General features: G+C 32.8%; 1 protein-coding gene across 2 annotated transcripts; it reads right to left on the reverse strand.

Moving 5' to 3' along the window:
• Nucleotides 1-235: 235 nt before the first annotated feature.
• LOC123701916 (trafficking protein particle complex subunit 12) lies at nucleotides 236-16,879 on the reverse strand. 2 transcript variants are annotated; one of them, XM_045649533.1, is made up of 11 exons: nucleotides 16,688-16,879; nucleotides 16,355-16,599; nucleotides 15,710-15,790; nucleotides 15,364-15,444; nucleotides 14,810-14,990; nucleotides 4,391-4,548; nucleotides 3,300-3,443; nucleotides 2,866-3,009; nucleotides 2,199-2,365; nucleotides 1,147-1,270; nucleotides 236-613 (listed from the first exon to the last, which is right to left on the reverse strand). In XM_045649533.1, exons 1-11 carry the CDS (start codon nucleotides 16,815-16,817, stop codon nucleotides 365-367), a joined length of 1,704 nt encoding a protein of 567 aa, XP_045505489.1. In that variant the 5' UTR covers nucleotides 16,818-16,879; the 3' UTR covers nucleotides 236-364. The 2 variants fall into 2 exon arrangements, with proteins under 2 accessions (XP_045505489.1, XP_045505488.1); XM_045649532.1 differs by having other exon boundaries at nucleotides 16,355-16,608.
• Between the last annotated feature and the right edge of the window lie 96 nt (nucleotides 16,880-16,975).

Consider the following 16,975-nt stretch of genomic DNA (forward strand, 5'->3'; position numbering starts at 1 on the left):
TAGGCTTGAATACCAGTATTGAATGTCGTGAAATCTGACGCAATATTATATTCTCTGAGGTATTTTTTTTTTATATTATTGAGTGTGGTTTCAGTGGTATCGTAGAGCAAGTTTAATTTTTAAAAAACAACCACGAAATGTTCCTTCACTTGGAGTTGAATACGACTTTTAAATAATATTATGGACGTTTTAGTACAGATTTATTTATAACTGCACTACCATAATAAAAGAACAATTTATATACTTCAATAATATTTATTAGCCTTACAACAAAACAATTTCAACTTATTATATTATCGCTACGAAATAAATTATCACATAATTTTAAACGATTCCCGCCAAAACTAACGTCAATGTCAGATGACTAAGCCAATTTTAGCGCCTCCACGACATTTGGTATCGTGTCACTTTTATGCTGGCACAATAAACGTAACAGAGCTAGTTTTTTATCTCCCGTATTTGCTGATTGCAACTCGTGTAATGTGCACAGATTAACTAGTAAACTCTCGCTGAGTGCGCGTTCAGGATCTGACTGTATCGCTTTCTGCAGGACTGTGATCGCTTCCTTCAGTTTGCCCATGTAGAGAAGACATACTGCTATGTTGTTAGCGACCTGGAAATTATTTAATTGTTATATTTATACATCTTTTATTTATAGAATTTTCTATCTTGAGAATAATAGTCACCGGCACGTAACATTGACTTCGTTTTAGCGTAATGGGGGCATGATTACGAAAGTAAAAATGTACTAAAACTTCATGCGCAACCTTCCCCCACTACACCAACAACTTGTGAAGTTGCCGACAATAATTATATACGTACTAGATTTCCGCCCGCGGCTTCGCCCGCGTTTGCAAAGGAAAACCCGCATAGTTCCCGTTCCCGTGGGATTTCCGGGATAAAAACTATCCTATGTGTTAATCCAAGTTACCATCTATATGTGTGCTAAATTTCATTGTAATCGGTTCAGTAGTTTTTACGTGAAAGAGTAACAAACATCCATACAAACTTTCGAATTTATAATATTAGTAGGATTATGTTCACTTTAAAAAAGTATACAACATAGATAAGGATATTTTATCCTAAACTGTCGCTATTCTCAAAAAATCTGGAATAAAATTCACTAATGTATTTTTTAAGACTCACCATAATATTAGTAGGTTCCTGATCAGCAGCTCTAGCGAAGTTATTATATGCTTCTTGATATTTTCCCTGTGCAATATCTATCAATCCCATATCAACATATTCTCTTACATCAGGAGTTGGGCATCTACAAAATAAAAATAAATTTAAGGATTAAAATGCAGTCCATTCACTAAAATATAGAGATAAACATGAAGTCGTTAAACTTATTGATAATTTTTCGGAATAGATGCCATTCTTCAATAAATAAACAATTGAATGATTTTGTTAATTGTAAATGTTGAATACCCACAAATTTGGTTAATTTTTAATAAGTCTTATAACTTTATAAGCATATGCAAAAAAAATAATCTATCTAAAAAAGGGCATGTGTGCGCAGCACACGTGACAGAAGTGAAACTTCTTTGGCAAGATTAAAAAATACCAAAATCGCCTAACCCCATGGCGTGACGTGATATTGCCATGATACTTACGAAGTTGAAATTTTTATTTTAACCTGTCTAAAGACGTTTCACTTCAAAAATACAATGGAAGTTGAACTTTTATAGTCGAGTCAATTTAATAGGCAACATTTGACGTCTATCAATTTTATCTTCGAAGAAAGGTAACCTGCTTAAAAACATCGATTAAAATGTATTAATCGATACGGATTTGAAACATTTGTCAATCGAATTTATTAATTTATGATTATTTTTATTCACAAGTAATCAATGCATTCGATTCTAGATGTCAGATTTCGATTTTTAGAGTAACGTCTCTAGTATTTAAAAATAAAAAAGGTTTATTGACACAAAATTGTAGCGACGTCAGTTTTTCAATTCAGAAATTGTTTATTATGTTTAGGATGGTTTATCAGTAAAATGAAATCTTAAAATTACTTGTATCGGTCATTATTATTATAAATATGTAATCGTAATTGAAAAAAGTTAAGCAAATGTGCAGTTCTAACAAAACGAATTATCATGTTATTCTATGTCGTCGTTACTAGGTTACGTTGTTGAATTTTGTTGAACTGTCAAATGTTGCCTATTAAAATGGCTCTACTATAAACTCACATATGCAGCCTAGTGACCCTCGCTTCATTCAAATGCGTGACAGCAGCTTCAACGTTACCGGCCAACAAGTGCAACCGGCACAACGCGCTAGTTATTGCTCTCTGTTGCTGCGCGCTCGTTGCTTGTCGTTGCAGTGTAACTAGAGTGTTCGTTGCTAGCCTGTAGTCCTAGGAAATATTTGGAATTAGTATTATGGATACATTCATCTTGAAAGTAAAGTTAATAGTGTCGAAAGTGTAAACACAACGCGGTAGTTATTGCTCTCTGTTGTTGTACGCCTGTTGCTTGTCATTGCAGTTTATTACATTTTTTTTTAAATGACGAGAGTAATCAATATATTGCAAATAAATTTAATGTGTGAATATGGAATGTGCTATAAATAGACATTAATTAATCGATTTATCTATACTAATATTAGAAAGCTGAAGAGTTTGTTTGTTTGTTTGTTTGAACGCGCTAATCTCGGGAACTACTGGTCCGATTTGAAAAATTCCTTCGGTGTTAGATAGCCCATTTTTAGAGAAATGCTATTGACTATATATCATCACCCTAAGACTAACAGGAGCAGAGCAGAGGTGAAACCGCGGGGAACAGCTAGTGTTATATAAATTACTGGGTGAACATCGATAAACAATACAAATAATTTTACTACATAATATAAACTTACCTTTAACGCAATAGCACAATTGACAATAGAGTGCATAACCCGTACCCGCCTGCCGGACCATAGTCTAATCGACTCTATTTTATCTTCCTCCGTTATTGTCTCTGAACCATCTTCAGTTTTATTGTCATTCAGATTTGCTAGCATCTAAAAATATAATATATAAAATTTAGTTTATAATTTTATAGGTACTAAAGATAAAGAAGGTTTTTTTATGAATAGTAGTAGGCACTAATATTATATTATAACACTTTTTACTGCGAAAGAAATGTACAAAAAATGTTGCTAAAACGCGTTTTTACACAATCTTTTCACATGTATAAATCTGCATTAATTCTATCTGTCAAATTATAATTTTTAACGCGTGTAAATTCAGATAAAAAAATCTTTAAGTCTTAAAACAATTATAAAATAGATACCTATAACTTATCACATACCTTCTGTATAACATCCAACATGATGTACAATCTGTCCATAGCTTCCTCCGACTTGCCGACATGGCCGGGTAGTTCAGCCACTAGAAGCCTTAAGGAAAATGGCACTAGAGACCCGCTTCTGTTCTCGTATAGATCTGGGTAGAACTGTAAAAAAATTAATATTGAGGGAAATTTCATAGATTAGTATGGAGTCGTTTTGCATGTAAATTAAAATTTTCCTATACAGATTGAAATGAGCCAAAACGTGTTTTTAAAGAAGAGTCAAGGGTCGTAAATACCTACAAATAGGTAACACTCGAAATCACTCAGCCCCCGGAATCACTGACACAATAGAAAATCTATTGTGTCGTGGTCAGATCGGGCCGCTCGGGGCTCAATGGGTTAAGCAAGGAGATAAAGATATTACTAGGATTGTCCTGCAATGGCATCTAAAATAAATTGTAAACAGCTACAAACAGGTAACACTCGAAATCTTAACTTTTTTAAGCAAGGAGATATAGATATTACTAGGATTGTCCTGCAATGGCATCTAAAATAAATTGTAAACAGCTACAAACAGGTAACACTCGAAATCTTAACTTTTTTAAGCAAGGAGATATAGATATTACTAGGATTGTCCTGCAATGGCATCAAAAATAAATTATGTCTCAAATTTCCTATTTCGAAAACCAGACACATGATATACAAATCATATTTCTGTTATTACATAATACTAGCATAGCGGTCCGCCTCGGCTTTTTTTCGCAATAAAAGGTAGCCTATGTTCTTTCTCAGGGTCTAAAGATTGTCTGTGCCAAATTTCATCAAAATCGGTCCAGTAGTTAATGCGTGAAAACCATACATACATACATACATAATTACAAACCTTTCCTCTTTATAATATGTATTAGTATAGATATAGACCTTACAAAGAAAGGAATATCTTTGGCAATATTTTAAGGCATCTTTATTCCATTATTTGTGGCATTTAAAGAATTACAAAAAATGAAATAAGAATCCATAAATAAGACGAAAACAATGTCATTCCGGTCCCAAATCTATCTATCTTCATAGCTTTACTTAGCACTGCTAAATCTTAAAAACAAACATACCTGATAAAACATATCAGGCTTGCTGAAATCGCCAAACGGTTCGGCTTCCTTCAACAACGGCTCGTGTAATCTAATCCTCAACATTACTGCGAATCTCGTCAACCAGAGTTGAAGGCTTCGAGGTGTATGTTTCGTCGGCCTGTGCATTCGACCGGGCCCTGAGATAAATAAAAATACAATTAAAAGATTATTTGGCAATAGGCAATGAAACTAGTGTTTGGTGAACGTTGGATTTTTTGAAATCGTGAATTTTAAGCTGTTTATCATATAGCACGTAAACGTGTTTTATAATACAATATACAATATATACAAACAGGGTTTATTATTAACTAGCTGTTGCCCGCGACTTCGTCCGCGATTACGTCGTTTTTCGTCATTCGTCGTTAAAAAAAATACGTGACACTTTATATTTGAATGTTCTTAATTATTGTCTCTTATAAAATTTAACTACATTAAAATTGAACACTCTGATAAGAAAATCTTAAAATCTGAAGAAAACATGAATGAATGTGATTTAAATTCTACATTACTTAGTATTTCAAATAATAATATAAATTAAATGTAGATTAATAGTTTGAGCGCACCATTATAGAATATGTACCTAAGTATTAAATTACGTTAGTTTACATAGTAACTTTACTAAAAACACGATGACTTTCTTTCGCGCTTGGTACCACAAACTAAGCATGTTTGTGGTACGTGGCCCGTGTCACTTGACCCCCCGCGAGTTCCCCTCCGTTGCTATGCGAAAATACATTCGTTGCTCTACTGTAGGAAAAATTGTAATACTGTGGCCTGGGCGTTATAACACGTCCAGGGAGATCCTGAGTGCCGATATCACCATCTTGAGGAAAAGCTTCTAATGTCGATTTAAAACTGCATACATACGAATTAACCTGTTCTAAAATTGTGAAATGAGTTCAGTTTTAAATTTGAGAGATATTGATTTCTTGTATTCCACTATCCGTTGTAGTCGAATACAAAATATATTTAAACAAACTTAGGTTGGCCTTCAGGCAAAAGGGATCCTATCAAATGGTAAACTTGACCTTGTATCTTAAAAGTAAGCATGAAAGGACCTTCTGATAATTATTGAGCACCAAAGGATCATTTGAAACGCACTACTATAAGAGCGAATATTTTCTAATAACAGTTTAGATTGCACAGTATGTTCCTCTAAAAGTAGTGATTTCAAAGGTTCCGGTGTATCTTCAAACGAAAGCCGACTCCTTACTCCACTTTAAAGCATTACAAAAAGAACATACTACGTTAATATCGCCTATACAGAAGATGATCTGTAATAAATTGTGAGGTTATAAGCAAACCCACTTTTATATTATTTTGTCGGACCACACCACCGAATTCGTAGATTGTTTACCTCTAAGTCATTAAAACTATGACAAAATCTGTCTGCAGTAAGACGGGCGTCTCGCTATTCGTCCGTTTCCAGAGACCGAATAGTTTCAATTCTTAATCTTTCATTAAACAATTTTATTAATCGTTCTTGTCTCAAATAATTGTAATATTCGCGTCCCTACTCTAGTCATTGCTTATGCTCATGTTCATCTTCAAGAGATCGAATAATATTATGATGCACCCTATCATTTGTCAAACGGTCTTCATATTGAGTAAAGTTTCAGATTCTCGAGATAAAATATGACTGTCCTGATCAGTAGTGAGACGTAATTCCCTCTCAGTGAGGGTTTTGGTCTCACGGGATAGTACAATATGCCGTTTGCGATCAGCTGTGAGACGTCATACCCTCTCAGTGAAGGTTTCGGTCTCACGGGATAGTAGGGGAGACTGGGTTTGGTTGTCTCACGGGTTGGTTGTCACAGCGGTCTTAACACAAAACTGAACTATCGAATAAGTCTGTTGAACAGCGTGGCAAGAGCGATACAGTGACAACGCTGTCCCCACTTCGCGTCAGACCGCCCCGATCTGCCGTGAGGGCCTCACACGTGATTATTGTTTTCGCACAGATTTTTGATGATATGAAGACCGAATATGATCCTCATAACATCACTTTTTGTGAACGAAACGACAGCGCGGTTTAATTCAATGCCAACACCATCAGCAAAAAGGAAATATTTTTAATTGTGAAAATGTGTATTACTAATAACACTATTTTAACATAAAATATAAGTCTGTGAGTGTGTAAAAATAAATCCAGCTAATTACACATCAAACTTATGTTTATAATTAGGTATACGACATGAAAATATATTAATTACCAAGCAATAATAATACAGATAAATACTGAACATAAGTATAATACTTAGTTAGTATTAAGTAGTATTAGTTAAAATATACTTTGACTGTTAGTCAAAGTTTATTTTTACTAACAACATGTAAATGATAGACCGGGAGATATTGACACAAAATTTCGAGTCATTTGTAACAGGATGGCGGTTCTACAGGGGTCTTAGTACGCAATGACAAAAAGAAAAATGATGGTGTGAACGCTGGTACCGGCGGCTTAGTCGCGTGGGCGTTAGTCGAACTCCTCGGAAAAATAGCGAAAGTCAAACGATTTGTACCTAACACACAAATTTTAGAATTTACCGATAGCCCATAAAAAAGATGTAGGCGGTAGTGTCATGCCATACTTTTCCGGTGTGTCTTAAAGCCCGTCATACCGACGCGAATGCGTTGATTTAAAAAAAAACAATTCAACCATTTGTACCAGGTTAACTTTTGCACAGGTAACCATCGTCGTGCAGCCATTTACGAAAATCGCCATGCCATACTTTTCGGACGATTCCAAATGGTCGCCATACCTGCCGGCTTGAAGGCATGCTATGCAATAGCTTTACTGCGGCAGTCCCCGAGTGCCACACGTCTTTTTTATAATGAGATAACCGCAAAGTCAAAATAAAAACATTACTTGTACAGTTGTGAGTGCAAAATTTACGTTTCATTTGGCAATAACATTTTTTTCGGTACTAAAACGTAGTAGTTTGATATGTGGTTGGCTGCCCCTCCTCTCCTTCCTGAAAAATATCCTCCAAAATTTCCCGAGATACTTCCATGATGATTAAACCATTGGACGTTGGACATTAACTTCAGTCAAAAATTGACGAAGCGGATGACTACTAAATTCCACTTAATCCTCGCTACCACTATCTTTATCATCAAATCATCAATTTTCAAGTGGTGTTGTAAAATTGTCAGTAGAAATCGTCTTCCAAAGGCGATATAATATAATGAGCATTGAATCTGTAAATAAAAAAATCAAAAGTTAACTGTAAATCTATAAAAAAAGCTACTTACAAATAAAATTTTATCAAAAACTACTGTTTCCAATGCACCTCAAAATCTTGTAAAAGTCATATATAAAAGAATTCATCATTTTATTATTTCATTCTAAAAGTGTAATATTATAATACCAACAAAAAACATGAATTGCTATCATTATAAAAAATAAATACCTACTTATAAGTAACAACTTACCTTTTGTGGGAACGCATGATGGTGAAAATTCACAAAACACGAAGATTGCATTTGATAATTTTGGTTTTATGGCATTGAATTGCTTTATAAATATCACTACATAGTATAAAAAAGTCGCTTTCTCTGTCCCTATGTCCCTATGTCCCTTTGTGTGCTTAAATCTTTAAAACTACGCAACGGATTTTGATGCGGTTTTTTTAATAGATAGACTGATTCAAGAGGAAGGTTTTAGTATATAAATTATAATTTATTAGGTTTTAGACAAAGCGGACGTAGCCGCGGGCGGTAAGCTAGTAAATTTATAAAACATGAAGATTTTTAAAATTGTAACTAATGAACACAATCAATATTAGATTTACTGTAGATAATGGTGTCTAGTTTTACTTAAAATAATAAACATCTACCCTCTCTTTAAAAAAATGTAGTAATATTTATTATTTACACGAAATATACCTTATAGGGAAGGGAAGATATGGGTTAAGGACGCTGTCACAAATCTGCGTTACTCAAATTTAGGTATCTAACGTCGCCACGTGGTTCGCGGGAACATCGCGCTCACGTAAACATAGCGCATTCCATTTTATAGACCATCTTCATACTTGATATTATTTTTTTTTTTATATTTTTATTGAAATTGATTCCAGAAGATTATTGGGAACTTTAAAAATTCATTTTGTTACTATTATTAGTAGGTACGATCCTTATAAGTATTTTAGTGTATTCAACCAACTTAAAAAAGTGTGACTATTTTACAACAATTTGAATATGAATTGTATTATTGTATACAATATCGAAGCTTTTTAAGAAATGTATAAAATACTTTTTTAAGAATTATTATCATACATAATATTATATGTTACCGGCAATATATTAAACCCGGCATTGTAAGCAATTCTTAGTAAATGTACGTTATTCCGAGAAACAGTCGGAATGAAATAAATTAAATTCGTTACCACACATTCACATTACCTATAACTTTTCCTAAGTAGCAAACACATTTGCAAATGTGGGTGGTTTTTGGGGTAGCTATTAACCAATATGAGGTCAAAACTAAAATCCAAGATGGCACCTACGAAAATTTGAAATCTTTTCGTCATGGGTGTCATTTTCAAGGAGTTGGAGTAGCTATTAAATAAGTATTAATCAATATGAGGTCAAATCTAAAATCCAAAATGGCGCCGACGACAATTTGACATCATTTCGTCACGGGTGTCATTTTCATGGTTTTTGGGGTAGCTATTAACCAATATGAGGTCAAAACTAAAATCCAAGATGGCACCGACAAAAATTTTATATATTTTCTTCATGGGTGTCATTTTCATGGTTATTGGGGTAGCTATTAACGAATATGAGGTCAAAACTAAAATCCAAGATGGCGCCGACGAAAATTTTACATCTTTTCGACATGGGTGTCATTTTCATGGTTTTTGGGGTAGCTATTAACCAATATGAGGTCAAAACTAAAATCGAAGATGGCGCCGACGAAAATTTTACATCATTTCGTCACGGGTGTCATTTTCATGGTTATTGGGGTAGCTATTAACGAATATGAGGTCAAAACTAAAATCCAAGATGGCGCCGACGAAAATTTTACATATTTTCGTCATGGGTGTCATTTTCATGGTTTTTGGGGTATCTATTAACCAATATGAGGTCAAAACTAAAATCCAAGATGGTGTCGACGAAACTTTACATCTTTTCGGCATGGGTGTCATTTTCCAGGTTTTTGAGACAGCTATTACCAAATCCCCAATGTAACCGTCGATAATTAGGTATATTTTTCTTACTCCTTTAAAGTAAACTTAAATAAAATAACAAAAACGTTAACAACCACAGTTTTGTAGAAAGTCTTAAAAAAAACAATTTTAAAGAACATTGAAATGCATATTTAGAAATTTAATATAAAACGCAACTCTGTGGCAATCATGTTAATATTCTGACAGATATTAGTAACTTTAAATATATTCTTTAAATATATTCGCTAAACTTTATTTAAAATAAAGTTTATCTAAAACATTTAAATGAAGAGAATAAAATAAAAAAGAACGTGTGTGCCGAGAAAACGTGTCAGGAATGAAACTTCTTTGGCGAGATTCATAGATACCAAAATCGCCGCCTTGCTCCATAACGCGACAGTATTATCATGACGCGATCTTGAAATTCGACGACCATCTTGGATTTTAGTTTTGACCTCATATTCGTTAATAGCTACCCCAAAAACCATGAAAATGACACCCATCACGAAAAATGTCAAATTTTCGTCAGCGCCATCTTGGATTATAGTTTTGACCTCATATTCGTTAATAGCTATCCCAAAAACCATGAAAATGACACCCATGATGAAAAGATGTCAAATTTTTCGTCGGCGCCATCTTGGATTATAGTTTTGACCTCATATTCGATAATAGCTACCCCAAAAACCATGAAAATGACACCCATGACGAAAAGATGTAAAATTTTCGTCGGCGCCATCTTGGATTTCAGTTTTGACCTCATATTGGTTAATAGCTACCCCAAAAACCATGAAAATGACACCCATGACGAAAAGATGTAAAATTTTTGTCGGCGCCATCTTGGATTATAGTTTTGACCTCATATTCGTTAATAGCTACCCCAAAAACCATGAAAATGACACCCATGACGAAAAGATGTAAAATTTTCGTCGGCGCCATCTTGGATTTCAGTTTTGACCTCATATTGGTTAATAGCTACCCCAAAAACCATGAAAATGACACCCATGACGAAAAGTTGTAAAATTTTTGTCGGCGCCATCTTGGATTATAGTTTTGACCTCATAGTCGTTAATAGCTACCCCAAAAACCATGAAAATGACACCCTTGACGAAAAGATGTAAAATTTTCGTCGGCGCCATCTTGGATTTCAGTTTTGACCTCATATTCGGTAATAGCTACCCCAAAAACTATGAAAATGACACCCATCACGAAAAAAAGCCAAATTTTCATCGACGCCATCTTGAATTGTTTTACCCCACCAATCTATTCAACAACCCATAAAAAAGAGGATCTCAGGCAAGGTAATTTTAAAAACATAATTTTAAATTACAAATAATTGGAATATGAAACTTATACAGTTTACTCATAAAAAGTATCAAATATTTCAAATCACGAAAAAGACAGTGCACGCACAATAATCTTTTTTATTTCGTTTTTATTAGTAGCGATACACCCGTCCTTCCAAGAGCGCTTCTGAGCGCGGTCTGACGAACCGCGAGAACAAAATGTATGAAGAAATCGACAAGTATTTTTAATTTAGCTCATTATTGAAATAAAATTTTGATTTAGATTCATAAAAATTACACTATATATAAAGGACTATATATCCCTCAATAAGATATAGTTAAGAAGATAGATTAGGCTCTTAATTTTCTTAAAATGGTACCGGTTTAGACCCCATTTTTTTGCATTTTATGCGTTTATTGTGATGGAAAAAACGTATTTCAGCGACAATTTTGTATGACGTCGTACAATTTTTATAAGATGAACGTAGAGCTGAATATATTATCTTTAAATTAAGATATTACTATGTTCTCACGTGTAATTGCTTTAAGTTAAAATGGTACCGAAAAACAGCGTGTTTTTGTAAAAATACGTTGTAGCGTCCTTAAAGAGTTAAATAAATAACTTGATTATATTTAAATTATTAATTTTCAACAGTGTATTCAGTAGTGTTAACATGTAAATTGATTTGATTTTTACGAAATCTCATAGATGGCGCTGTTACAAAATTAACATTATACAACTTACATTCAATAAACTATGTTTCTCTTCCCAAGTTACTTAAATGGCATAATTTTTAGTGATTTTTATAGTGTCAATCTAGATATTGTCAAACAACATTTTATATATGCGTCATTTGATTATTAATTTCCAATAGTTAACGTGTGTTTGATTTTTGTAACACTTCATAGATGGCGCTGTTTCAAATTTGTCTTTATACTGCTAATATTCATTTAACTGTTTCTCTGCCAAAATTACATAAATGACGTAGTTTTTATAGTGTAAAGATAGATAATAGCATGGCTTACTCAAAAACAACATGAGTCTTTAGTTTGTACGTTGTCGTAGTATAGAGAATACGTAAGAAAAATAAAGGTTCACAGCTCCTCCCCCGTAAGTGATAGCTTGATAATATGTAGCCTATAGCCTGACTTGACCTGTTAGTAATATTCATGCAAAATTTCAAGTCAATCTATGCAGTACTTTTCGAGATTAGCCCGGTCAAACATACAGACAAACAGACAAACAGACAAAAATTCTAAAAACTATATTTTTGGCTTCTATATCGATTATAGATCATGGATTATGTATTCTTTTAAAAAAATATTCAATGTACAGTTTTGACTTTCCTACGATTTTATTATATGTATAGACTAACCTTTAAAAAATATTTATAGCTAAAGACAATTAATTATTCAATAAAGGAAACAGAGACAGTCACAGCTAAATGGTAACCTATTAGATATTGTATCACTCGGAAAGTTACAAAAGAAGTCTGTAAATTATAATTACGTTAATGTTTTTTCTCAAATAAAATGAATGGGTATCATTTAAGCTATCACCAATTTAATTAGTTTTGTGTTTCTTAAATAATAGGGTTTGTCCTCAAAATAGAATAGTAGATCTGTCACCAAAATGTAGTCACCAAACAATGCAAATTCAGTTCCACAATAAATCACCTAAAATCCTGAGATATAAGGTCTAGTACCAAATAAATGTTTTTGTATGTATTATAATAGGTGTGTCCTAATATGTATTTAACTAAACTAATTTAAAGAGATCACCAATAAATCATGTTATGTTCATAGAAAACAATTAAAGTTAAAATAATCAATATTTATTCTTAAAAATAATAACCACTGAATAATCAGCTCCGGTTTAATAGCTGGCTTATGGCTAGCATAATTGTAGATAAAACGCTTAATTAAAGTAAAAATAATCAATATTTATTGTCAAAAAACAATAATCACTGAATAATCAGAGCTGGTTTGGATTTCGAAGGGCGCCCCCTTTTTCTTTTCTGGCCGATAAGCACATTTTTTGCTTCTGGTGGGGGGTTGGCCAGCTTTAAGCGTACATGGCTAATCCGATAATATGTTTGCAAAATATGTCAATTTTTAAAGCGCGCCAATTTGTCTCCGCCCATTTGATCATTTTTTCATTAAAATTATAAATTGATGTATTAAATTGGTAACGAATACTATTAATATAATATCTGAACGAAATAAAATGTTACTACTGTATTGGTGACAAAATATGAAATAAAAAGGAGTCGCAGTCAGGGATCGATAATCGATTTATTTGGTGACAGATCTACCATTCTGAGCACAGAGCTATTATTTAAGTAACAAAACTGTTAATATAAGAACGAAGTTTATATTCATGTAATGTAATATAATTTTATTGGTTATCGATCTCTTATTTTACACACATATTAACATTAATTTGATAATTCATACCTGGGAACAATTTTTGTTTATTTGAGAACGAAAATATTTCGTGGTGATAGATCTATTTATTAGGTGATACAACTTGATGACAAATTTTGGTGATAGAAAATATAGTTCCCAAAATGAATTATACACTACGACTTAAGATCTTTCGTCGTTCTGGATAAGCTCGTTAAAGTTCATTCACCGCATTTTCTTGTGCTTAATTAATATTTAAAAAATTATAGTAAACATTCGATACTTCAATACCTATTAATCACATGACTTGCTCGAAAAAAAATTCAATATCAACGTGTTTATATCAATTATTTAAAACATTTTCTTGAATACCAAATTTAATGATTACATAAATAAACGTAAGTAGTATCAGAAGAAAAACATTGTTTATGCAATCAATGACAAAATGAAATATGTATTGTCATTTGTTTAATTTCAATCTACCCACATTTATTCGAAGAACGCAGGATGTGGGTAGATTGAAATTGTTTCGAGTCTGCATCGCGCTATCGATATTTTTTCCATTTTGTATAAAATGATTATATTGTTATTCACTAATTACGATACACTGTTGTTTTCTTTTTCTTGTAAGGGCTACAATTAGTCGATAAATTGTAGCCTGCAGAACGTAGCTGGTACGTAAAATTGTACAGTTCGAGAAAACTGTGCTTAGTACTAAATGACTGAAAATCAACTTACGCGTATATTATTTCGTAAATTTCTGGATAATAAAAATTCATTGTAATTTATAAAAATAGTGAAATATGAAATTATCTAAACACACATTTGAAAACAAAAAGGAGCTGTTGGTTTAGTGTGGTATGGGATAATTGGTTGTAACTATATTTTTTAAAGATTATTTTAAACCTAAATGTATACGAGATATTTGAAACTTATGTAAAAAGCTGACCTACGAAACTTTGTCTGCTCCAAAAACGATTATTTTTGCAACATGTTTTCATTGCTTCTAATGGTTGTTATGTTTGTCCATAATTATTTTAATGTCAATTTTCAATAAATGGTTTATCCAACACAAATATAAGTTGTTCGTTTGAAGTAGTAGTTCTTGAGATTAGCGCATTCAAACATACAAAAAAACTCTTCAATTATTAATTTAGTTTTATAGCATTGAAATGTATTATACTGTTCTTTTGTAAATTAGGAATAGACTATCCAATACAAAAATAATTTTCAACTTATACAATATATACAATATACATATTATATAAAATTACAGAGCGATTAAACTCTCCTTATAATAATACTCTACATGTCAAACTCAGCTTAATCTATACTAATATTATAAAGCTGAAGAGTTTGTTTGTTTCTTTGTTTGAACGCGCTAATCTCGGGAACTACTGGTCTGATTAGAAAAATTCTTTTGGTGTAAGATAGCCCATTTATCGAGGAAGGCTATAGGCTATATATCATCACGCTAAGACCAAAAGGAGCGGAGCAATGCGGGTGAAACCGCGGGGAACAGCTAGTTTAAGTATACATACCTTGACCAGCTGCAGTAATGAGAGTAGCAGTGAGATTCACAGCGGCCCTCAAATATCCAGTTCTTAGCAGTTCCCGGAGACCTGCTTCATCCCGACTTACGTGGTCAGCTCGCACCACCCCCCGGCTACCTGCTGAACTTACACCCAGGTATTTTACTGCTACTTCTTGGAGTGCGTCTGCCTATAGGATTGTAGGGATAATTTAATTGTTAATGAGTAAGTTGAATTAAGAAGTAGTGATTTTTTAATGGGGTAATTAAAAATGACATTTCATATAAAAAATGCTACTTTAGTTTTCTATACAATTTGATATAAGCTGTGCCAGATTCATAATGAAGATCGGTATAGACCAAGCCTTAGAAAAGTATTTCAATAGATAAAATATTTACTATTTCTTAAACTCAATATTTACACACACACATTAATATAGTACTGTATTGGGGAAGATTTTATTTGCCAAGAAATTCTAATATCCACATAAACTTAAATTTTGAAACAGTTAAATAAAATAATTACAAATTATAATAGTAATAGTAAAATGAAGTTTAACTTACCAATTCCTCCTCTAAGACTATTCCAGGCATAGTAAGAACTTCTCTTTCAGGGAAGAAAGATCCTTTTGGTGATGATTGTGCCTGAATAACATATTTATTGTGTTTTTACCTAACTATACTTACTCAAATCATAGATACAATGTGAAAAAAATATCTTTGTTAATAAATGTTTTTGTTACAAATTGTGTTTTGAAAAATGAGAAAATTATTTGCAACAAAAAATATTTTACATTTAAGTTCATTAAAATACAATTCAAGTGTAGTAAGATAATAAAGTATCATTTAAAACTTAATTTTATGTGGTCAGTAATAGACCATTATAGTAACTCATAAATGAAATGTAAACCTTTAATAAAGTTTTCTTAGCTTCTTCATTTGGTATCCACGCATCTCTTCTTCTATCAGCTTCCTTGTCCACTGGTTGATTCTGATAATCAAACAATATATTATAGCAATAGAACATTAAATAATTCATTTTGAAAAAAAAAAGAAATATATTTACACATAATTAAATATACCTGAATATTGTTATATTTTAATGAAATGAATAAAGTTTGTGCCAAAACTTCTCTTATCTACACTAATATTATAATCTACACTAATATTATAAAGAGGAAAACTTTGTTTGTTTGTTTGATTGTAATGAATAGGCTCATAAACTACTGGACCAATTTTAAAAATTCTTCCACCATTCGAAAGCTACATTATCCACGAGTAACATAGGCTAGGTTTTATCCCGAAATCCCACGGGAACGGGAACTATGCGGGTTTTTCTTTGAAAACGTGGGCGAAGCCGCAGGCGGAAAGCTAGTAATATATAATTGTGAAATATGACAGCGTAAAATAAAGTCAAGCAGTTTTCATTATTGCTTTTGCTACAGTCAGGCTTCAGTACATAAAATTAAGAGATAATATATATAAGAACCAAACAGTGCTATACTGTAATTTTAGGATTTTTAAGAGAGTAACACAGTAATCATAATGCATGTACCTTAATACTCAATCCATCCAAAGCTTCAGTTATTATAGCAGTTGATACAGGATTACTTTTTACAGGCCCAATTTGCGGCTCAGGTCCAATAGTATCAAAGAATGTAGAAGGATCAGGTAGACTCGTCACGGGAATAGCTGTAGAACCGCTCACAGTTGGCAAGAGGTTCGTGGAAGGAACCTCCTGCATGAGCTTATGTTGGCTAAACGAAGCACTCATATTTTGCCCGAGAATGCCAGTCGATGCTGGAATACCTAACATATCAATTATAACAGTAACACATTACATAGGTACATAAAGGGAATAATATAACATTTCCGTCTTATTATTTACCTTCGTTATCACCCAAATAAACACTCTGTATCATTTCAGATGGTGACGTCCCGATTTCATCGAAAAATTGTGAAGCTGGCGGCACTTCTGAAGCACCGAAATATTGACTTAGATTAGGTTTGTTGTCCATTTTTCATTTATTTTATCAATTTATATATCAAGGACAAAAACATTTGTATTTTGTATTGATATTTAATTGTCAACGTCAAATTGACATTTTGGAGATACGCAATAGTAATAATGTGACCATTCATAATGCGAATGCCGGTGGCTCTTGTTTTACGCCGT

The sequence above is a fragment of the Colias croceus genome, chromosome 22 (genome assembly GCF_905220415.1).
Source record: "Colias croceus chromosome 22, ilColCroc2.1".
In the NCBI taxonomy this organism is placed as follows: domain Eukaryota; kingdom Metazoa; phylum Arthropoda; class Insecta; order Lepidoptera; family Pieridae; genus Colias; species Colias croceus.

Coding starts and splice junctions, on each gene's coding strand:
- LOC123701916 (XM_045649532.1), bottom strand. CDS start 16,817: ATGGACAACAAACCTAATCTAAGTCAATATTTCGGTGCTTCAGAAGTG. Junction 15,445..15,709: donor CTAAGAAAACTTTATTAAAG/GTTTACATTTCA, acceptor TATGTTATTCAG/GCACAATCATCACCAAAAGG. Junction 4,549..14,809: donor CATTACTGCAGCTGGTCAAG/GTATGTATACTT, acceptor TATTTATCTCAG/GGCCCGGTCGAATGCACAGG.